Source organism: Struthio camelus, chromosome 37 (assembly GCF_040807025.1).
Source record: "Struthio camelus isolate bStrCam1 chromosome 37, bStrCam1.hap1, whole genome shotgun sequence".
NCBI classification, from domain to species: domain Eukaryota; kingdom Metazoa; phylum Chordata; class Aves; order Struthioniformes; family Struthionidae; genus Struthio; species Struthio camelus.
This window is the reverse complement of record NC_090978.1, coordinates 577,443-597,423: the sequence shown is the minus strand read 5'-3', so window position 1 is coordinate 597,423 and position 19,981 is coordinate 577,443. Positions and strand designations below refer to the sequence as shown.

At 67.9% G+C, this 19,981-nt stretch overlaps 2 protein-coding genes across 4 annotated transcripts; one reads left to right on the top strand and one right to left on the bottom strand.

Moving 5' to 3' along the window:
* Positions 1 to 6: 6 nt before the first annotated feature.
* On the top strand, positions 7 to 6,386 carry AP4M1 (adaptor related protein complex 4 subunit mu 1). 3 transcript variants are annotated; one of them, XM_068923996.1, is made up of 16 exons: positions 7 to 93; positions 1,090 to 1,154; positions 1,271 to 1,365; positions 1,474 to 1,580; positions 1,682 to 1,778; positions 2,712 to 2,804; positions 2,900 to 2,980; positions 3,087 to 3,149; positions 3,658 to 3,724; positions 3,861 to 3,914; positions 4,009 to 4,115; positions 4,202 to 4,293; positions 4,371 to 4,415; positions 5,325 to 5,375; positions 5,497 to 5,614; positions 6,069 to 6,386. In XM_068923996.1, exons 2-16 carry the CDS (start codon positions 1,097 to 1,099, stop codon positions 6,258 to 6,260), a joined length of 1,320 nt encoding a protein of 439 aa, XP_068780097.1. In that variant the 5' UTR covers positions 7 to 93; positions 1,090 to 1,096; the 3' UTR covers positions 6,261 to 6,386. The 3 variants fall into 3 exon arrangements, with proteins under 3 accessions (XP_068780097.1, XP_068780095.1, XP_068780096.1); XM_068923994.1 differs by having other exon boundaries at positions 2,694 to 2,804; XM_068923995.1 differs by lacking the exon at positions 7 to 93 and adding an exon at positions 899 to 1,014 and having other exon boundaries at positions 2,694 to 2,804.
* STAG3 (STAG3 cohesin complex component) lies at positions 6,301 to 17,205 on the bottom strand. Its single transcript, XM_068924002.1, has 30 exons — positions 17,099 to 17,205; positions 16,920 to 17,022; positions 16,697 to 16,810; positions 16,472 to 16,568; positions 15,988 to 16,347; positions 15,716 to 15,867; positions 15,566 to 15,639; positions 15,085 to 15,208; positions 14,900 to 14,998; positions 14,730 to 14,809; positions 14,346 to 14,453; positions 12,787 to 12,886; positions 12,584 to 12,695; positions 12,015 to 12,118; positions 11,835 to 11,924; positions 11,641 to 11,730; positions 11,013 to 11,213; positions 10,075 to 10,145; positions 9,673 to 9,760; positions 9,500 to 9,580; positions 9,327 to 9,419; positions 9,067 to 9,247; positions 8,849 to 8,982; positions 8,656 to 8,757; positions 8,060 to 8,205; positions 7,847 to 7,975; positions 7,121 to 7,765; positions 6,958 to 7,047; positions 6,567 to 6,868; positions 6,301 to 6,418 (listed from the first exon to the last, which is right to left on the bottom strand). The coding sequence occupies exons 1-30, from the start codon at positions 17,203 to 17,205 to the stop codon at positions 6,357 to 6,359; spliced, it is 4,239 nt and encodes a 1,412-aa protein (XP_068780103.1). The 3' UTR covers positions 6,301 to 6,356.
* Between the last annotated feature and the right edge of the window lie 2,776 nt (positions 17,206 to 19,981).

Below are 19,981 nucleotides of genomic sequence, written 5' to 3'. Positions count from 1 at the left end.
ATCGCGGGGCGAGGCGGCCCGGCGCGGGCTCCGCCTCCTTTGGGCCGCGTCACGTGACTCCCGCTTTCCCCCGCGCGGCCGGACGGGACCGAGGTTCGGGGAGACCCGCGGGGGGCCCTGGCCCCGCCCCCTCTTAAAGGGGCCGCGGTTGCGGGGGGGCGGGGCCGGGGGGTGCTGGGTGCTGGGGAGGGTGGATGGGGGGGTCTGGGGGTGCTGGGGCCTTGGAGGGGTGCTGGGGGGGTGGATGGGGGGCACTTGGGGGGTGCTGGGGCCTTGGGGGGGTGCTGGGGGCTGGATGGGGGGTCTGGGGGTGCTAGGGCCTTGGGGTGCTGGGTGCTGAGGGGGGATGGGGGGCTCTGGGGGTGCTGGAGCCTTGGAGGGGTGCTGGGTGCTGAGGGGGGATGGGGGGATCTGGGGGTGCTGAGGCCTTGGGGGGGTGCTGGGGGCTGAGGGGGGATGGGGGGCTCTGGGGGTGCTGGAGCCTTGGGGGGGTGCTGGGTGCTGAGGGGGGATGGGGGGATCTGGGGGTGCTGAGGCCTTGGGGGGGTGCTGGGGGCTGGGGGGGTGGATGGGGGCTCTGGGGGTGCTAGGGCCTTGGGGTGCTGGGTGCTGGGGGGGTGGATGGGGGGCACTTGGGGGGTGCTGGGGCCTTGGAGGGGATGGATGGGTGGTCTGGGGGTGCTGGGTCCTGATGGGGGAGCACTTGGGGGGTGCTGGGGCCTTGGGGGGGATGCTGGAGGATGGGGGGGGATGGGGGGGGTCAGAGGGTGCTGGGTCCTGATGGGGGAGCACTTGGGGGGTGCTGGGGGGGTGGATGGGGGGCTCTGGGGGTGCTGGAGCCTTGGGGGGGTGCTGGGTGTGGGGGGGGTGGATGGGGGTGTCTGGGGGTACTGGGTCTTGATGAAGGGGCACTTGATGGGTGCTGGGTCCTGGTGGGGTGGGGAGCAGGACCTGGAGGGCGCAGAGCTCTTTCGAAGGTGCAGAGCCCTGGTAGCACCCAAAGGTGGCCAGAGGGTGAGTGGGGGGGGTCTCGGGGTGAAGGAAGGGGGGGAGGGTCCCACTCGAGCCACCCCCTCCGCCTCCCGCCAGGCCAGCGATGCTCTCCCAGCTCTTCATCCTCTCCTCCAAGGGCGACCGCCTCATCCATAAGGACTGTATCCTGCTCCAGCGTGGGTGCTGGGTGGGTGGGATGGGGTGAGAGGTTGGGGAGGGGTCCCCCTTGCCCCCCCTGCTCCCCACCTTCTTCTGCTTCTCCTTAACCGCAGACCGGTCCGTGGCGAGGCCGGTGCCACCAGCCAGGACCTCGCCGACACCTTCTACAAGAAGATCACGGCTTTGCCGGGCGACCAAGCTCCCGTCTTCATGGTGAGGGTGGTGGTAGGGTGCTGAAACGGGGTGGTGGTGGGGGAGGGGTCCCAGCACCCTTCCCAGCTCCGTTTCGCCCCCCCCACCACCCACCCGCCACCTCCGCAGGTGCACGAGGGCCGGCACTTTGTCCACGTGCGGCACGCGGGGCTCTACGTGGTGGCCACCGCCGCGCCAGATGCGTCGCCCTTCACCTTGGTGGAGTTCCTCAATAGGTATGGGGAGGGGGGGTTTTCGGGGGGTGGGGGGGACACACCGGGGGACAGGAGGGGACGCGGCAGAGTGGGGGGAACCCGTTGACGGCCCGCCGGCGCAGGTTGGTGACGTTGCTGCGGGACTGCTGCGGGACCCTCAGCGAGAAGAACGTCGCCCTCAACTTCGCCCTCGTCTACGAGCTCCTGGACGAGATGCTGGTGGGTGGGCGCCTTGGGACACCCTACGGGGTGACGGGGACACCCCTAGGGCGTGGGGTTGTCCCTGGGGATGCCTTGGGAGGGACACAGGGGCCACCCCGGGGGGAGCTGGGGACATCTTGGGGTGGTGGTGACCCTGCTGGGGGCACTATGGGGACAGTTTGGGGACAGTTTGGGGGACTGGAGCCACCTCAGAGGGAGGTGGTGACACCCTGGGGTGGTGGTGACCCTGCTGGGGGGGCTATGGGGACAGTTTGGGGGACTGGGGCCACCTCAGAGGGAGGTGGGGACCCCCTGGGGTGGTGGTGGACCCCCTGAGGGGGCTATGGGGACAGTTTGGGGACAGTTTGGGAGACTGGGGCCACCTCAGAGGGAGATGGGGACACCCTGGGGTGGTGGTGACCCTGCTGGGGGTGCTATGAGGACACTATGGGGACAGTTTGGGGACAGTTTGGGAGACTGGGGCCACCTCAGAGGGAGGTGAGGACACCCTGGGGTGGTGGTGGTGGCCCTGCTGGGGACAGTTTGGGGGACTGAAGCCACCACAGAGGGAGGTGGGAACACCCTGGGGTAGTGGTGGCCCTGCTGAGGACAGCTTGGGGGGGGGGACCAGGGCCACCCTAGAGGGAGCTGGGGACATGATGGGGGAGGCCAAGCGACACTCTCCTGGGGCTGGGGACAGCTCTGGGGGTGATGGGGACACCTGAGTGTGGTGGGGACACCCCCATGGGGTGACGGGGACATTAGAGGGGGGTAGTGGGAACACCCTAGAGAGAGAGCTGGGGGGCCACCTTTGTGGGGGGGGCCACTCAGGAGCATCTTTAGGGTGCTGGGGACAACCCAAAGGGGCTGAGGACACCCCTGGGGGAGGGGGGGACACGGGGACATCCCTGTGTGTCCCCCCCCCCCCGCCAGGACTACGGTTACATCCAGACCACGGCGCCCGAGGTGCTGCGCAACTTCATGCACACGGAGCCCGTGGCCACCAAACCCTTCAGCCTCCTGGACCTGGGCTCCATCGGGCTGGTGAGCACCCAACCCCCCCCCCCAACCCCACCCATGGGTGCCCTCGCACCCACGTCCGGCGAACGCCCCCTTCCTCTTCCTCCTCCTCGTTGCAGTTCGGCGCCGAGACGCAGCAGAGCAAGGTGGCCCCCAGCTCGGCCGCCAGCCGCCCCGTGCTGCCACCTCGGGGGGAGCAGGTAGGACCCCCCCCCTGCCGCCCCACCCGATGGGTGTCCCCGTGTCCCCCCTCCCCCCGCCCCACGGGTGTCCCCGTGTCACCGCCGACTGTCTCTGCGGCCACAGGGCGCCAAGAACGAGGTTTTCGTGGACGTGGTGGAGAGGCTGACGGTGGTCATCGCGGCCAACGTGAGTGGGGACGGGGCCACCGCTCGGTCGTCCCCCCCCAGTGTCCCCTCCCTCCCACTCGTCCCCCCACCTCCGGGCACCTCGACCTGGGGGTGTCCCCTGTCTCCGAAGCACTTCGCGTCCCCCCTCATGTCTCCCCCCAGGCAGCTTGGCTTGGGGGTGTCCCCTGTCCCCAAAGTGCCCCGCGTCCCCCTCGTGTCCCCCCCCAGGCAGCTTGGCTTGGGGGTGTCCCCTGTCCCCAAAGCGCCCCGTGTCCCCCCTGTGTCCCCCCTCGAGGCACCTCAGCTCAGCCTGGGGGTGTCCCCTGTCCCCAAAGTGCCCCACGTACCCCGTGTCTCCCCCCGAGGCACCTTTGCTCGGCCTGGGGGTGTTCCCTGTCCCCAAAGCACCCCGTGTCCCCCCATGTCCCCCCTCCCAACACCTCAGCCTGGGGGGGGGGAATCCCATGTCCCCAAAACGCCCCGCGTCCCCCCCAACCCCGGCTCACCCCTCGTCCCCGCGTCCCCAGGGGACACCCACGAAGGTGGACGTCCAGGGGGAAATTCGCCTCAAGTGCTACGTGCCCAGCTGCTGCGGTGAGCGGGGGGGGGGGGGGGGGTCCCCAGCGGCATTGGGTGTACGGGGCTGGGTGTCCCCCCCCACCCCAAAACCCGCCACCACCGTGTCCGTCCCCCCGCCACCCCGGTGGGTGACACCGCCGCGTCCCCGCAGAGATGCGCATCGGGCTGACGGAGGAGTTCTGCGTGGGCAAGTCGGAGGTGCGAGGTGCGTCCCACCCCCCCCAACTCCCCCCCAAGGGGGAAAAAAAAACCCTAAACGTCCTTTTTTGCCCCCAAAATCGCCTCCCCCCCCCACCAAGGCTACGGCACGGCCGTCCGCGTGGATGAATGCGCCTTCCACGGCGCCGTCAAGCTGGACGAGTTCGAGAGCGGCCGGGTGCTCAAGGTGACCCCGAGCCAGGGTGAGGTGAGGATTCGGATGGGTGGGGGGCACCCTAGGGTGATGGGGGGGCACCCATCCTGACCCCCTTTCCCCCTCCCCACCCGGGGCAGCTCACGCTCATGCAGTACCAGCTGGCGGATGACATCCCGGCGCCTTTGCCCTTCCGCCTCTTCCCAACCGTGGACCGGGACGCTGCGGGCAGGTGAGGGTGGGGGGGGGGTTTGGGTGGGGGGGGGTTTGGGTGACCCCGGTGCTGACGTGGCCCCGCGTCCCCCGCAGGTTGCGGCTGTACCTGAAGCTCCGCTGCGACCTGCCACCCAAAAGGTTTGGGGGGAGGGGGGGCTTGGGGGGTGGCTGGTGGGTGTCCATGGGTGAGAGGGGGGAGTGTGGTGGGTGTCCATGGGTGTCTGTAGGGGTGGAGGTGTCCAAGGGGTGTCCATGGGTGGTGGTGGGGGGTCTAGTGGGTGTCCATGGGTGCCTGTAGGGGTGGGGGGTGTCCAGTGGGCATCCATGGGGCTGGGGGTGCCTGGTGGGTATCCGTGGGTGAGAGGGGGGTCTGGTGGGTGTCCATGGGAGTCTGTAGGGGTGGGGGTGTCCGGTGGGTGTCCATGGGTGGGGGGGGTCTAGTGGGTGTCCATGGGTGCCTGTAGGGGTGGGGGTGTCCAGTGGGCTTCCATGGGGTTGGGGGTGCCTGGTGGGTGTCCGTGGGTGAGATGGGGGTCTGGTGGGTATCCATGGGTGTCTGTAGGGGTGGGGGTGTCCATGGGTGGTGGGGAGGGGGTGTCTGATGGGTGTCCATGGGGGTAGGGGTGTCCCATGGGTGTCCATGGTGTCCATAGGGGTGGGGGAGTCCGGTGGGTGTCCATGGGTGGGTGGGGGGTGTGTGGTGGGTGTCCATGGGTGTCTGTAGGGGCGGGGGTGTCCAGTGGGTGTCCATGGGTGGGGGTGGGGGGGTGTCTGGTGGGTGTCCATGGGTGGGGGTGGGGGGGTGTCTGGTGGGTGTCCATGGATGTCTGTAGGGTTGGGGGTGTCTGGTGGGTGTCCAAGGGTGGTGGTAGCTGTGGGGTGTCCATGCGGTGGACAGGGTGTCTGGTAGGTGTCCATGGGGGGGGGGTGGGAGTGTCCGTGGGGCAGACGGGGTGTCCAGTGGGTGTCCACGGGGAGGGTGGGGATGTCCATGGGGTGGACGGGGTGTCCGGTGGATGTCCACCCCCCACCGCTCTCCCCTTCCAGCCAAGCCCTCAACGTCCGCGTCCAGCTGCCCGTGCCCAAGGGTGTGAGCAGGTGGGTGACGCTGCTGGGCCGGCGGGGTTGGGTGCAGGATTTTGGGGGGGTGGGGGGGGCCTCTCTGCTCCCCCCAAACCTCTCACCTTCCCCCCCATCTCCATCCCTCCCCGCCTTTAAGCCTGGCCCAGGAGCTGAGCAGCCCCGAGCAGACGGCCGAGCTGCAACCCAGCACCAAGTCCATCCGCTGGGACATCCCCCGGTGCCAGGGGGGGTCCCAGCTCTCCGCCCTCTTCAAGGTAGGGGGGGACACACAGGAGGGTCCCAGTCCCCCTTGGAAACCCTCCCCCCGGCCTTGGGGACAAGCAGGGACCTGTCCCCGCCTTGGGGAACCTTAAGGGACCTGTCCTGTTTGCAGGGTGGCTGTAGGGCTTTGGGGACAGGCAGGGACCTGTCCCAATCTGGGGTGGCCGTGGGGCTCAGGGACAAGCAGGGATGTGGACCTGTCCTTGAGGAGCCTTTAGGGACCTGTCCCATCGTGGGGGGGGTGCCGTGGGGCTCGGGGACAAGTAGGGACCTGGGCCACCTCCCATGATGGGAGAGGTCGTGGGGCTCGGGGACCTGTCCCCTGCTTTGGGGAGCCCTCAGGCACCTGTCCCATTTGGGGAGCGGAGGCAGGTGACCGTAGGTGGCTCGAGGGCAGGCAAGGGACCTGGCAGGGTCCCTGTCACCGCACCGTTCCCCTGCCCGCAGCTGGAGGTGCCGGGGCTGAGCAGCGCCTCGCTGCTGGAGCTGGGTCCGGCGAACATGGCCTTCGAGCTGCCCACGCACACGTGCTCGGGGCTGCACGTGCGCTTCGTGCGCTTGTCGGGGCCACCAGCGGGGCCACCCCACCGCTGGGTACGCTACGTGACGCACAGCGACTCCTACGTCGTGCGGCTCTGAGCTCCGCCGCGGCACCCAGGCGCTGGCCACCAAGCCGTTTATTTAATTAAGGCAAGTCAAAAGGAAGGAGGAGCTGGACTCCCCCGTGATCCGGGCTCAAAACAGCAATAAACAGGCAACAAACTCCGTGGTCCTGAGCTCCGGCCGTCTCAGACGTCCTGCGAGGGGGTGGGAGGGGCTGTGAGACACCCCCGAAGGGCGCGGGGTGGTGTTTGGGGGGGGGTTATCGTTGCTTTGGGGTCCCCATTTCTCCCAAGGACCCTGTTTTTCCCCACCGCCACCAGCACCTCCATCGAAGCGGCTCACCTCGATGCCCAGGATGGTGGAGTCGAAAAGGTCGCGGAGGCGATCCTGCTGGCGGAGCTGCTGGGGCTGCAGAGCCCGGGGGCGCTGGGGGAGACGAGACAGCTTCGTTAAGGCCTGGCGAGGGCCGGCGCGGGCGGCGAAGCCCCCGCGGCAGCTCGGGCCCTTGCTCTCTGCAGGGGCGGGATGTCGAGGAAGGGTTCGGCCTCACCCTGCGCAGCTCCGGGGTCTCCTCTTCGCTGCTGTCCTCTTCAATCGTCGCCTCGTCTTCCTCCGCTGCCTCGTCTTCCTCCATGAGGCTGAGCCTAGGGGAGAAGGGAGGGAGGAAGAGGAGGATGTGGCACCCGTTCCGGCTTTTCCCGGCTTCCCCCCCAACCCCATCTCCGTCTCTTACCGATCCATCCTGCTGCCCTGGTGGGACACGGAGCTGCTGCGGGAGGAGAAGCCGGGAAACCGAGGTCGGATGCTGAGCCGGGGCTGGAGCCTAGGTAGGAAGAAGTCACATCAGGGTAGGTCGGAGAGACGGAAAAGACTCGGCTCCCGGCTCGGTCGCTCACCTGGGCGCGATATCCGAGTCGGAACCGTCGGCACGAACCGGAGCTTGGGGACGCGGCGCCCGGCGACTCGCCCGAAGCGCCGTGGACGTCAGGGCCGGGCTGGCGGGGCGGCTGCTCAGCTGGAGGCTGGAGTCGGTCCGCTCCGAGGAGGACGCTGCGGCGAGAGGGGCTGAGACGGAGGTCGTCCCCTTCCGAGGACGGGGGCTGGCTCCGTCAGGGAGGTGACGGCACCGATAGGACGCTCCCCACCCCTGCTTGTCACTTCTCAGCCCCGCGTGACCTTCGTGCTTCCGGACTGGGGAGCCCCAAATTGGTCCCAGTCTCCATCCAGCTGGGATCCCCCCTTGCCACCGGTGCGGGATAGAGGGGGACAATCGCCCCCCCACCCCAGCCCCACTGGCTGGCAGAACCCAGCAAAGGATCCTGCAGGCCACCAGGACGCCTGGGTCCCTTTCCTCACCGTCCAAACGGCGCCTCTTGGCGGAGCCGGGCGGCCGGCGCTGGGCTGAGCCGCGGCTGCCGACGGAGCTCGCGTCGTCCTGGGGTTGCAGGGAGCTGCGGTAGGCCACGAGCGAGGGCCACGGGTCGTCCCCTGGCGGCGGCGGCCACCGTCGCTCTTGGCACGTCTTGTCCAGGTAGGCCAGGCTGCGAGGGACGAAGAGGAGGGTGACAGGGAGCCGTGGAGGAGGGTGGGATGCTGGCAGACCTCACGTCACCCCAACTCACATCAGGGCTTTGTCAGGTCGTAGCAGCCGGGGCGAGAACTCGCTCAGCACCTCCAGGAAGGGCAGGTTGAGGGGCTGCAACTCCGGCCCAGGACCCGGCGGCTCCTGGAAAGCGAATTGGATCCCCTCCCTGGCCGAAACGGGGACAGAGAAGAGACGCCGGGTGGAGCTGAGCCCCGAGCTCAGCGCCCTGCCCGGTCCCGGCCCCGCTCACTTGTGCACGCTGAGCAGCGCCAGGCGGTTGCGGAGCTGGTGGAAGCCGAAGAGGAGGGAGAAACGTCGCGCCAGGTCGCGGATCTCCAGGAAAGCGTCGGCTGCCCGGATTTCGGGGCCCTGCTGCAGCAACAGCTCCGTCATCAGCTGTGTGGGGGACAGAGGGTCAGCATGGAAACCCCGGGACCCCCTGGAGACCCTTCCAGACCTTCTGGAGGCTCTCAACCCCCCCCCCCCCACCTTGAGACCCTCTTGAGCTCCCTAAATCCCTGCAGAGCCTCCCAGACCTCTGGATCTCTCTGGAGACCCCCCTAGATGCCCTCAACTTTCTCTGGAGCTTCTTGGATGCCTAAATCTCCCTGGAGCCCCCCAAAGATCCCCCAGACCTCCCTGGAACCCCGCAGACTCTCCTGGAGCCCCTCAAACCTCCCTCAGTCCTCCCTGGAGCCCCCCAACCCCCTCTGGAGCCCCCCAGACTTCTCTGGAGCTTCCCAGAGATCCTCAGTCTCCCCCGGAGACCCCCCTAGAGATCCCTGGAGAGCCCCAGAGGACCCCCCCCCCGCCCTGAGGATCCCCGGGACCACCCCAAGCTGTCACCTGCTGCAAGCTGAGCAGCAGGGTGCGAGCCCACTCCTGCCGGTCGATCTGGCGGGTGCAGTTCAGTGTCTCTTTGATGATGTCCCCGTAGTCGCTGTAGAACTGGGGGGAGAAAGAAGAGCGCCCAGATGTCCCCAAGCCACCCCCGGGGCCAGCGGGGACAGGGTCCCGCGTCCCCCCGCCGCGTCGGCACCTTGGCGTAGTGCTTGAAGACGTCGGAGGCGGCGCTGAGCTCCAGCACATTGTAGATGATGAGCTTGCAGAAGCCAGCCAGCAGCACCCGGCGCCGGTGCAGCCCCTCGATGTGGCTCTCGCTGTCCTCGGGCTCTGCGGGGACTGGCTGGCGTGAGCGGCCCGATGGCATGGCCGAGGAAGAGGGACGCGCACCCTGGGGACTGGATGGGGACGCACCTCCGGACGTGAGCTCCTCGGGGCTGAAGACGTGGTTGAAGACGTGGTCCATGAGGAAGCCGGCGAGCTGCGACTGCAGCCCGGCGTCGGGCAGCACCACCAGCGGTTCCAGCACCTCCCGCCCGTCCCGCGTCAGCTGGGGGCCGAACACCAGCAGCAGGTCGCTGAGCACCACGAAGGCCTGCGGACACGGGGAGGGGCTCAGCGCCGGCCCCGGCGCCTCCTCGGATTCCCAGCACCACCACCAGGCCCCTCCATACCTGCTCCTGGATGCCAGGGTCCACGTCGGACAGGCAGCTCTGGCACAGCGAGCAGAAGGAGGTGACTTTGCTCCTCAGGCTTTGCAGCTGCCCCTGCACAGAGCAGGGGACCGTCAGGGACACGGAGATCGTTAGGGACGCAGCGGCCGGGTGTCCCCACTGCAGGCGCTCACCTGCGGCGCGTCGTTGTCGGGCACGCGCGAGAGCTCCCAGAGGATGTGGAAGTGGACGCAGGCGATGGCAGGGACGAGGACCTGCGAAGGCAGAGAGGAGGCGCGAGGGAGGGCCGCGGCGCTGCAGGACCCCGTGCGTCCCCTCCCCTCGCCCCGTGTCCCCACGCCGGTACCTGCGGGGAGACTTCGCCTGTGTCCACGGCGCGCTGCAGCAGCTGGGTGCAGGGCTCGAAGAGCTGCCAGGGCGTCAGGTCGTGGGCGCTGCAGAGACGGTGACGGGGATGGCAGGGGACAGGATGCTAGGGTATGAGGACATAGGGAGCACACAGGCGAGGGGGGACATGCAGGGACAGGACAAGACACGGGGACGCAGGACGCCAAGGCATGTGGAGCACACGGGGCAGGGGACAGGACGCCAGGGGACAGGGACATGGCGAAAGCAGGGCAGGTGACAGCATGCCAGGGGACACAGAGAGTAAGGGACAGGGCAGCAGGCCACAGGCCACCAAGGGACCCCGGGGGACGCCAGGGGACAGGGGCAGAGGGGTGGCGCGACCCCACGGCGCCCCACTCACTTGAACAGGATGGAGATCCGCTTCAGCGTGGCCGCCATGCTGTACACCTCCTCCTCGTCCAGGGATGAAGCCTGGGCAGGGCCCGGGGCTGAGGGCACCCGCTCGGGGCTGGGGACACCCCGCTCGGGGCAGGAGACCCACTGCCAGAGCTGGGGACACCCCGTTCCCCAGGGTCCCTCACCAGCTCCGCCACCCAGCGCCTTCCCGACCAGCTAATTCCCCGTCCCTGCTCCAGCTACTGCCATCTAGGTGGGTGCTGTCCCGTCCCCGGCCTCATCCTGCGCTCCAGGTCCCCGTCCCCAGCTTTGTCCCCAAGTCCAAGTTTGTGACCTGGGGTGTCCCCAGCTCCAGCCCAGGCTCCGGGTCATGATCGCTGTCCCCAGCCCTGTCCCAGAGTCCGGGCTCCTGTCCTGAGCTTCAAGTCTCTGTCCTGTCCCTGGCTGTCCCCAGCCCCATCATGCCCTGTCCCCAGGCCCATCTCAGAATCAGGGTCCCTGCCCTGTCCTCAGCCCTGTCCCGGGCTCAGGGTCCCTGTCCTGTCCCCAGCCTGTCCCAGGCTCAGGGTCCCTGTCCCGTCCCCAGCCCAATTCTGGGCTCAGTGTCCCTGTCCTGTCCCCAGCCCAGTCTTGGGCTCAGGGTTCCTATCCCAGGCTCAGGGTCTCTGTCCCGTCCCCAACCTGCTCCTGGGCTCAGTGTCCCTGTCCTGTCCCCAGCCCTTTCTTGAGCTCAGGGTCTCTGTCCTCTCCCCAACCTGGTCCCAGGCTCAGGGTCCCTGTCCTGTCCCCAGCCCTTTCTCGACCTCAGGGTCCCTGTCCTGTCCCCAGGTCTGTCCCAGGCTCAGGGTCCCTGTCCCATCCCCAACTCAATCCTGGGCTCAGCGTCCCTATCTCGTCCCCAGGTCTGTCCTGGGCTCAGGGTCCCTGTCCCGTCCCCAATACCTGGAGCAGCTCAGTGACTTCCTGGTGGAACTTGTCAACCAGCTGGTCGGCGAGGCGGCTCCGCACGAGGTCCCCGCGGCCGTGCAGGGCGAGCTCGGGGTTGCAGAGGGCGTAGAGCGCCCGCGAGGCGGCCTCCAGCACCGTCTGCCCCGAGTGCTTCTCCACCACCTCCTGGAGCTGCCCCAGCACCAGCTCCAGGTGCTGTGGAGGAGACACCCCCCTGAGACATGGCCGGGCCTCTCCCGCAGGGACAAAGGGACACGTGGCCTCCCGATGGGCATGGGGACGGACGTGGGGCTCCAACGGGGCTGGAGCTAGGGGCACGCAGCCTCCCGATGGGCATGGGGATGAACATTGGGCCCCAACGGGGCTGGAGCTTGAGGCATGTGGCTTCCGGATGGGGACGGGGATGGAGTTGGGGACACGGAGCCTCCCAAAGGGGACAAACCCAGACACAGACCCTCGGCAAGGACAGTAAAAGCAGAGACGAAGACACTCGAGGGACCCTTCCCATCCTCTACACCCCGCTTCGTCCGCCGCCCCGTTTCCCGAGGGTGAGAGCAGCTCTGCCCCAGCTCCAGGACACAGGGGCCGGATCCTGCTTGCCCGACCACGAGGCGTCCGCTACCTTCTCCAGCCGCCCCGTGCAGTAGATGCTGAGGTCGAAATACTGCAGGATCTCCAGAAGCGGAGCGGCTTTCTCCGCGTCGGCTGAGAACTGCGGGACGGCGGCGGGTCAGCGCCGTCCCCCGCAACCTCTGCTCCGTTGCCCCCCGCCGGAGTGGGGCCGCGGGGTCTTGGGGGGCTCCGGATCACCCTCACCTTGGCCAGCAGCTGGGGCAGAGCCGGGATGAGGCAGTGGGTGAGCCGTGTCCTCTCGTCCGCCTGTGTCTTGCGCTCCCGGGCCGAAGCCTGAAGGTGGAGAGAGGGGCGCTCAGGGCGGCTACGGCGCGGTGTAGGGGGGAGCTCAGCCCCATGTCCTCCCTCCCTCGATCCCGTTACCTTCTTGCCCGGGCCGCGGCCCACTGGTGGCAGCCCCTCGGTGGCCTGGCACACGCTGGCCACCAGGATCTCCACCAGCGCCTTCTCCTGCTGGTCGGCCAGGCCTGCGGGAGAGGCGAGAGCGTGGGGAGACGGGGAGGGAGGATGCGGAGTGGCCCGTGTCATCCCAGGGTCACCCGCGCTGCCAGGCCAGTGGGGTCTTGGTGTCCCCCAGCACATCCCAACATCTCCCAGCATGCCCTAGCCCATCCCAGCATATCCTTGGATATCCCAGCGGTGACCCACTGACGTCCCAATACGTCCCAGCAACATCCCCCAAGACCCCAGTGATATCTCAGCGCGCCCCAGTGTATCCCAGTGACGTTCCAGCGCCTCCCAATTGCATCCCAGCATGTCCCAGCATCTCCCAGCAACACCCCAGTGTCTCCCAGTGACGTCTCTGCATGTTCCAGTGGAACCTAGTGAATCCCAGTGCCTCTCAGGGACGTCCCAGCATCTCCCAGTGCCTCTCAGGGACGTCCCAGCAGTACAAGGGACCTACCCCAGTGCCACTGGCTCCCCCCACTCACCCTCGGCGGGCGTCTTCTCCAGCAGCAGCGCGCTCATGGTCTCCCAGTCCCGCAGGCGGGGGCCGGCGCAGTCCCACAGGCTGTCCACCAAGTAGGCTGCATGCTCGTGGAGCTGGGGACAGCAGACAGGAGGGGGACAGGGCACTGTCACGGCGGGCAGGGACCTCCCCGGCGGCCCTCCCGGCCTCCACGGCCGCCCTCACCTCGCTCTCGATGAAGAAGTCCAGGAGAAGCCTGAAGAAGGTCCTGTTCTCCTCGTTGCGAGACGGCTCCTTCCCTGCCTCCTGCTGGGGGTCCAGCAGCCTGGAAGACACGGACACGGGGGTCACACGGGGATCCCATGCACCCAAGCCGGACACGCAGGGACCAGAGCCCATGGGGGACACAGATGGGTCACATGGGTGTCCTGGGTACCCAAGAGAAGGGGACACGTGGTGGCTGGAGCTCCAGGGGACGTGGGAATCACGTGGGAGACCCATGTGGCCAAGAGAGCTGGGCAGGTGGGGGCAGTGCCCTGGGGGGACAGGGACACGGAGGTCCCATGTCCCCCTCCTATGGGGATAGAGTCGGGTATGTGGGGGCCGCAGCCCCAAGGGACATGGACACGGGGGTCCCACGACCCGTGGGGCCAGTGCCCCAAGAGACACAAGGGTCCCATGTCCCCCTGAGCCCTGAGAGACACAGACATGGGGGTCCCATGTCCCCCTGCTTTGGGGATAGAGTCGAGTACGTGGGGGCCAGTGCCCTGAGGGACAAGGACACAGGGGTCCCACGTCCCCCAGAGCCCTGAGGGAGGTGGACACGGGGGTCTTACGACCCCTGAGACCAGCACCCTGGGGGGACACGGACATGAGGGTCCTATGTCCCTCTGCTCCGGGCAGAGAGCTGGCCCCCACGAAACCAAAACCCCCCAGGGGGGACCCCGCGTGACCAGGGAAGGGCCGCGCTGACATGACGCACCGCTGGCACCCGTCCCCCGCCAGATGTGCGGAGGAACCGCTCCAGCTGCCGCCGCGGCCTGGAGCCAGGACAAGCCCAAACAACGCCGGCGCCCGATAGCAGCCAAGGCCCGCGCCGAGATAAACAAGGCGGCCGCCGCCGAGCAGGGGAGCGCGCCGGCCCCGAGGTCCGGGCTACAGCAAGGGGACATCGAGGTCACCGTCCTTGCAGCCACCCGTGGGCTTCTCTCCACTTTTAACGGCGCCATCACCCCTCCAGGGGCCAGCTCAGCACCCCGCCGCGTGTGTCACCTTCCCCCTCCTCCCTCCTTCCCGCCGCTGTCTCTGCTTAACGAACCCGGCTTTACGAGCCAAGGCTTTCGCAATAGCCGCAAGCGTGCGAGCGGGAGGCAGTTGGCTGCCAGCGCGGCTTGGCCGGGGCTCTCGGCAGCCGATAAGGCGCGTGCTGGACTTTCGTCTCCCATGGGGTGACCCCGGTGCCGGATACGGCTTCCCTAGGCCCACGTTCGTTAAAAGCGAGCGTTAAACGGGCAGGTAATCTTTGGCCAAGGTGGGGCCCGTTGGGCAGCCAGATGTAGCCCGCAGCTAAGCGGAGAGGAAATGAGGTGTCTCATTACAATTAAGGCTGAGTCACGGCTTGGCAGGGTCAGCAAGCGTCTGGCCTTTTCTGGAAGTGGTGGCGGAGATTACGGTGGTTTCGGGCCGTCGGCCACGCTCTGCCGGGCAGCGGGACGGGCTGCGGTCTGGGGCCTGGCAGCCAGACGAGCGGCAGCCGGCCGGCCGCCGGAGCTGCCTTCGCTCACCTCCCGTAGAGGAACCGGCCGGCGGCAGCGGCCAGGGCCCGGTTGGAGACGTAGACCAAGGGGTAGACGCTCTGGCAGTCCTCATCCGTCAGCGCCTCTTCCATGTTCCTGCGGGCGAGGAAAAGGGAGGGGGGTCATGGCGGCCTCAGAGATTCCCCGGTGCCCCCAGCCCTGTTTGCCGTCGCTGCTGTCACCGTGGGACACCGTCCTTGTGTCCCTGTGCTCGCTGCAGCTCCCTGTCCCCACCTTGTGCCCTCCAGCCTCATCCCTGCACTCACTGGAAGACCCTGTCCCTCGTGTCCCCCCGAAACCGTGTCTCCTGTCCCCGCACTCGCCGCGGGACCCTGTCCCCTGTGGCCCCTCCAGCCCTGTCCCCGCACTCACTCCAGGATGAGCGTCAGCAGCTTCACGACCTCCACGGCCACGTCGGGCTCCTTGTCAAGGACCATGGACACCATGCGGGTCTAGCGAGGAAGGCGGTGGGGGTGAGGGGGAGGCGGACGGCGACGGCACCCCCGTGGAGGCCCCGGGGCGGCCGCGCGTCACCCGCTTACCTTGAAGCGGCTGGTGAAGAGCTCGAGGTGGGCGGCTGCGTCCCGGCTGCAGTAGAGCCCCTGCAGGGCCTTCACGCACTGGAGACGCACCTCCCGCTGCTGCGGGGACGAGGGGACGTGAGCGGGGACGGCCGGCTCGAGGTCCCCGCGGTTCCCCCCCCTTCCGCCCCTCGACCCCGTCTCACCTTGTCGTGCAGGGTCCAGCCGATGTACTTGAGGTAGCTGTCGGTGAGGAACGAGGCCGCGTAGCTCCTCATCCACTTGCCCAGCTCCTCCATGCAGATGGCTCGGATCTCGGGTACCACGTCTCTGCCCCGCATGGCACCGCGTGGGCTCGCGTCACCGACCCCAAACGCTTTTCCTCTCTCCCCTGGCCGCACCGTGCCCCCATCCCAGCTCCCATCCATCCTCCCATCCCCGGGCCAATGCTCCCACGTTGCCTTCCTACACCGTCCGTCTTCTTTTCGCTGACCACGCAACCACCCCATCGTCCTTTCTCCGGCGTCAAGGTGGCCTCGTTGTCTCTCTGCAACGGGGAGCCCCGAACCGGTCCCAGTCTCCAACTGGGTTGTCCCCGAACAGAGAGGGACAAGGCCTTGCTACAACAAAATCTCTCAACAGCAAGAACTCCCCTCTCCGTCCCCCACCTCCCACGTAGGCTCTGACCTGTAGCGGTGCACGAAGACGCCCTTGAAGACCGCGTTCATCATGTTCTCGATCTCCTCCTGCTGCTCCTGGAGCTGGGAGGGGAGCAGGGCTCAGCTAAAGGGCACCCCGCCGGCGGCTGCCCGCCGCCCGGCCCCACTGAGCGCTCACCTCTCGACGTTTTTCCAGCAACGCCTCCAGCTTTTCGGTGGCCCGGCGCCCGGGGCCCTTGCTGCGTTCGGCTTCGTACTGCCGCTGGTTGTTCTCCTTGCGCAAGCTCACGCCCAGCGCCACGTTCACCAGGGCCGTCATCAGCTTCATGGCTGGGGATACGGCAGAGCCGTGGAGGCCCGGGGAAGGCAGCGGAGAGACGCCGGGGGATCCCCAGGACGTCCCGGTTACCCTCCGAGGGGAACTCAGGTATCCAGCACGCAGCCGCCTACCCGCCAGGGTGCTGGTGTGGCGGAAAGCCCGCACTTGGGAGTCGGAGAGGCCGGTGAGCAGGGAGATGAGGCTGTCCATGAGGAACTCGTCGTAGATGATGCTGTACTGGCAACGCTGCACCATCATGGCCACCAGCTCGCAAAAACCCACCCGGAACCGGCGCCAGGGTTGGCTGCTCAGTGACAGCGGGTACTCGGGCGAATCCTGCGGGGAGACAGGGTGAGCGGGACCCTCGGGCACCTTCCCCGGGCGTCGCGTCCCGCACCGCGTCCCGCACCGCACCTCGTCGAACTTCTCCGTCAGCTGCTGGATGATCTCCGAGTTCTGCAGGTTCCTGAACATCTCCAGGGTCACCACGCCTGCCGAGGGGAGCCGAGAGGTGAACCGAGGGTCCCCGGGGGTCAGGGGAAGGGGACGGCAGCCCGCGACGGGGTCCCCACCGGCAACGGGCAGGAGGTCGAGGACCTGATGGCGGTTCCCCACCTCTGCAGCCGCAGGAGCGGATGAAAAAGTTGACGAGCTCCAGGAACCCCGTCTCCCGGTCCTGCTTGTAGGTCTCCAGCCAGTCGTCCACCACCGTCTGAGAGCAGGGGACAGCCGGCTGTCACCCCCCCACACAACGTCCCGCCGTCCCCTGCGTGAGGCAGTTGTCACCCCTCCCAAAAAGCAGGCTCGAAGCCGCACAGAGAGCGGCAAGAGCCGAGTTACCTCCATGGCGGTCTTGGCCGACCTCACGGCCTCAAAGAGGGTGTTTTGCTCCGGGTTTTTCGTAGCCGGGCTGCTGCCATCTGTACTGGGCTCCCGGCGGGGACGCTTGGGGACCTGCTGGGGACAGAGAGATGTGGCACGTTGGGAGCATGGCGGCGCGTGGCCGGGACGGCCCCGAAAACGGGAGGGAAGCGGCTGGCGGAGAGGGAAAAACGAGACATACCGGCGCATGGCTGGGCGCCGGGCGGGCCGCCCTTCGCTTGCCGTGCTTCCGCAACGTGTCCTCGAAGTCGCTGCCGGAATCGGCGTCCCCGCTGCTGGGGTCCCTGCGGGGCACGGCGTGGCAGTGGGCGGGTGGCTGGGGTGCAGCCCCCCCCCCGGCAACCCTCACCCCAAACTCACGGGCTATCCGGAGCCAGGGAGTCGCTCCGGGGCTCGGACCGTGCCCCCGCCGAGGAGCCGGAGCTGGACGAAGCGCCCTGGACACGGGCCGAGCGTCGCGGCGGCATGGTGACAGCAGGACCTGGAGGGGGACACGGGATGGCTTGGGGAGGGGGGAGACACGGGGATGTCCCCCCCCCCCCCCACCAACGTGGCTTGGACTCCCTGCGGGGAGAGGGGACCCCAAATACTCTCCCCCGGGGTGGGGGGGGCAGAGGGACCCCTGGGTTGGCTCCGGGGACACGGTGGAGGGGACAAGGTCCCCAAATATCTGCCCTGGGGTCATGCTTGGGGGGGGGGGATAAGGCCCTAAATAACCCCTGGGATGCACCTGGGGGGGGGGGCAAAGCCCCAAATACCCCCTGGGACACACTGAGGAGGGGGATAAGGCCCCAAATATACCCCTGGGACATGTTGGGGGGGAAGGACAAGGCCCCAAATACCCCCCTGAAACACGCTGGTGGGGGACAAGGCCCCACATACTCCCTGGAACATGTTGGGGGGAGGGGAACAATGTCCCAAATACCCACCTGGGACAAGCTGGGGGGGGACAAGGCTCCAAATACCCACCTGGGACATGCTGGGGGGGGGGGGACAAGGCTCCTAATACCCACCTGGGACATGCTGGCAGGGGGATAAGGCCCCCCCCCCGACACATTAGGAGGGGATAAGGCCCCAAATACCCTCCCCAGAACACACTGGGGGGGGGGGACAAGGCCCCAAATACCCCCCCCAGGATACACTGGGAGGGATAAGGCCCCAAATACCCCCCCCGGGATACACTAGGAGGGGGATAAAGCCCCAAATACCCTCCCCAGGACACACTGGGGGGGGACAAGGCCCCAAATACCCTCCCCAGGACACACTGGGGGGGGACAAGGCCCCAAATATCCCCCCCGGGACATACTGGGGGGGACAAGGCCCCAAATACCCTCCCCGGGACACACTAGGAGGGGAACAAGGCCCCAAATATCCCCCCCGGGACATACTGGGGGGGGGGCAGGCCCCCCCCCTTGGGGGTCACGTGACGCGCGCCCGTTGGTACCCGCCCCACCCCGGGCCTGCCTCGCCTCGCGCCCCCGCCGCGGGAGCGACGTCACGCCGAGCACGTGCGCCTCGACGCCGAGGGGCGGGGCGGGGCGGGTGGGAGGAAGCCACTGCGCAGGCGCGCAGGCAGCGGCCCTTGGTGGGGGGAGGGGAGGGGAGGGGGGGACGACCCCGCCCTCCGCCGGGCGGCACGTGCGAGGGGCGTGGCCCGGGCGGCCGGGCCCCCTCCCCCCCACGTGGGGTGGGGTCCCTCTAGCTCCCTATGGCCGGGGGTCCCTATAGTCCCCTATGGCACCAGGGTCCTTATAGCTCCCTATGGCACAGGGGTCCCTGTAGCCCCCTATGGCACGGGGGTCCCTATAGCCCCCTATGGAATGGGGGTCCCTATAAGCTCCCTATGTTCCTCCAACCCCCTGTGGCACAGGGGTCCCTATAGCCCCTTTTGACATCCCCTACAGTGCCCGGTGGTTCGGCAGTCTCCTATAGCCCCCTCTGGCCTGGGAGGGGGTCCCATACGGCCCCGCGGTCTCCCTCTAGCCTGAGGATCCCCTATAGCTCCAGAGGGCCCAGGGTTCCCTATAGCCCCGGATGGCCTGGGCTCCTCTATGACCTGGAGATCCCCTATAGAGTCATGTGGCCTGGAAATCCTTGTAGTCCCATATAGTCCTAGAGACCCTTATAGGAGACCCTTACAACCCTTTATCGATCTGGGGTCCCAAATAGCTTGGAGAAGGGGTCCTATAGCCCCATATGAGCTAGGGGTGCTATACGGCACAGAGCTCACATATGATCTTTATATCCCACGTGGCCTCGGAGTCACATACAGTCCAGAAAAACAGCAGTTCCTATATGGCCCAGGGACCCTTATAGCCCCGGAGAGCCCAGAGATCCCTCGTAGCACAGTATGAGCCCCATAGGGGCCTGAGGTCCCAGGCAGCCCCAAACAGCCTAGGGGTCCCATATAGCCCTATACCCTCTGGGGTCCCGGAGAGCCCCAAGCCCCCTGGGTCCCCTATAGCCCCCTATAGCCCCAAAGCAAACACACAACTCAAGAAATTTCGGGTTTTATTGCCGAGCGGAAAAGGGCCGGAGCCGCGGGGGGACCCCATCCTGGCACCCGTCCCCCTCCTGGCACCCAGCACCCACAGGGGACCCAGCACCCCCTGGAGACACCCAGCACCCACAGGGGACCAAACACCCACTGGGGGCACCAGGGAACCAGCACCCATTGGGGACACTCAGCACCCACAGGGGACCCAGCACCCACTGGGGACACCCAGCACCCACAGGGGACCAAACACCCACTGGGGGCACCAGGGAACCAGCATCCATTGGGGACACCCAGCACCCACAGGGGACCCAGCACCCACTGGGGGCACCCAGCACCCACAGGGGACTGAACACCCACTGGGGGCACCAGCACCCACTGAGGGAACCAGGACCCACGAAGGGACATCAGGGACCCTTGGGGACACCAGGGGACACCTTGGACCCATGGGGACCTCTGGAGACCCACAGCACCTATAACGACGGGGCAGGACGGGGGGGTCCCGCGACCGGTACCGGCTGGGGGGTCCCGAGACCGGGCAGGACGGGGGGTCCCGGTTGCCGGTACCGGCTGGGGGGTCCCAGGACCGGTCAGCCCGGTTCAGCCCCGTATAACCCGGTGCCGCCCGGTTCGGCGAGGCGGGGGGGCGGCGGCGGCCGGTCCTCCCGGACCCCCGGCAGCGGCGGCGGGTCCTAGCGCCGACCGGACCCCCCCCCCCCCCGACCCCGCTCCTCCCCGAGCCTGGAGCG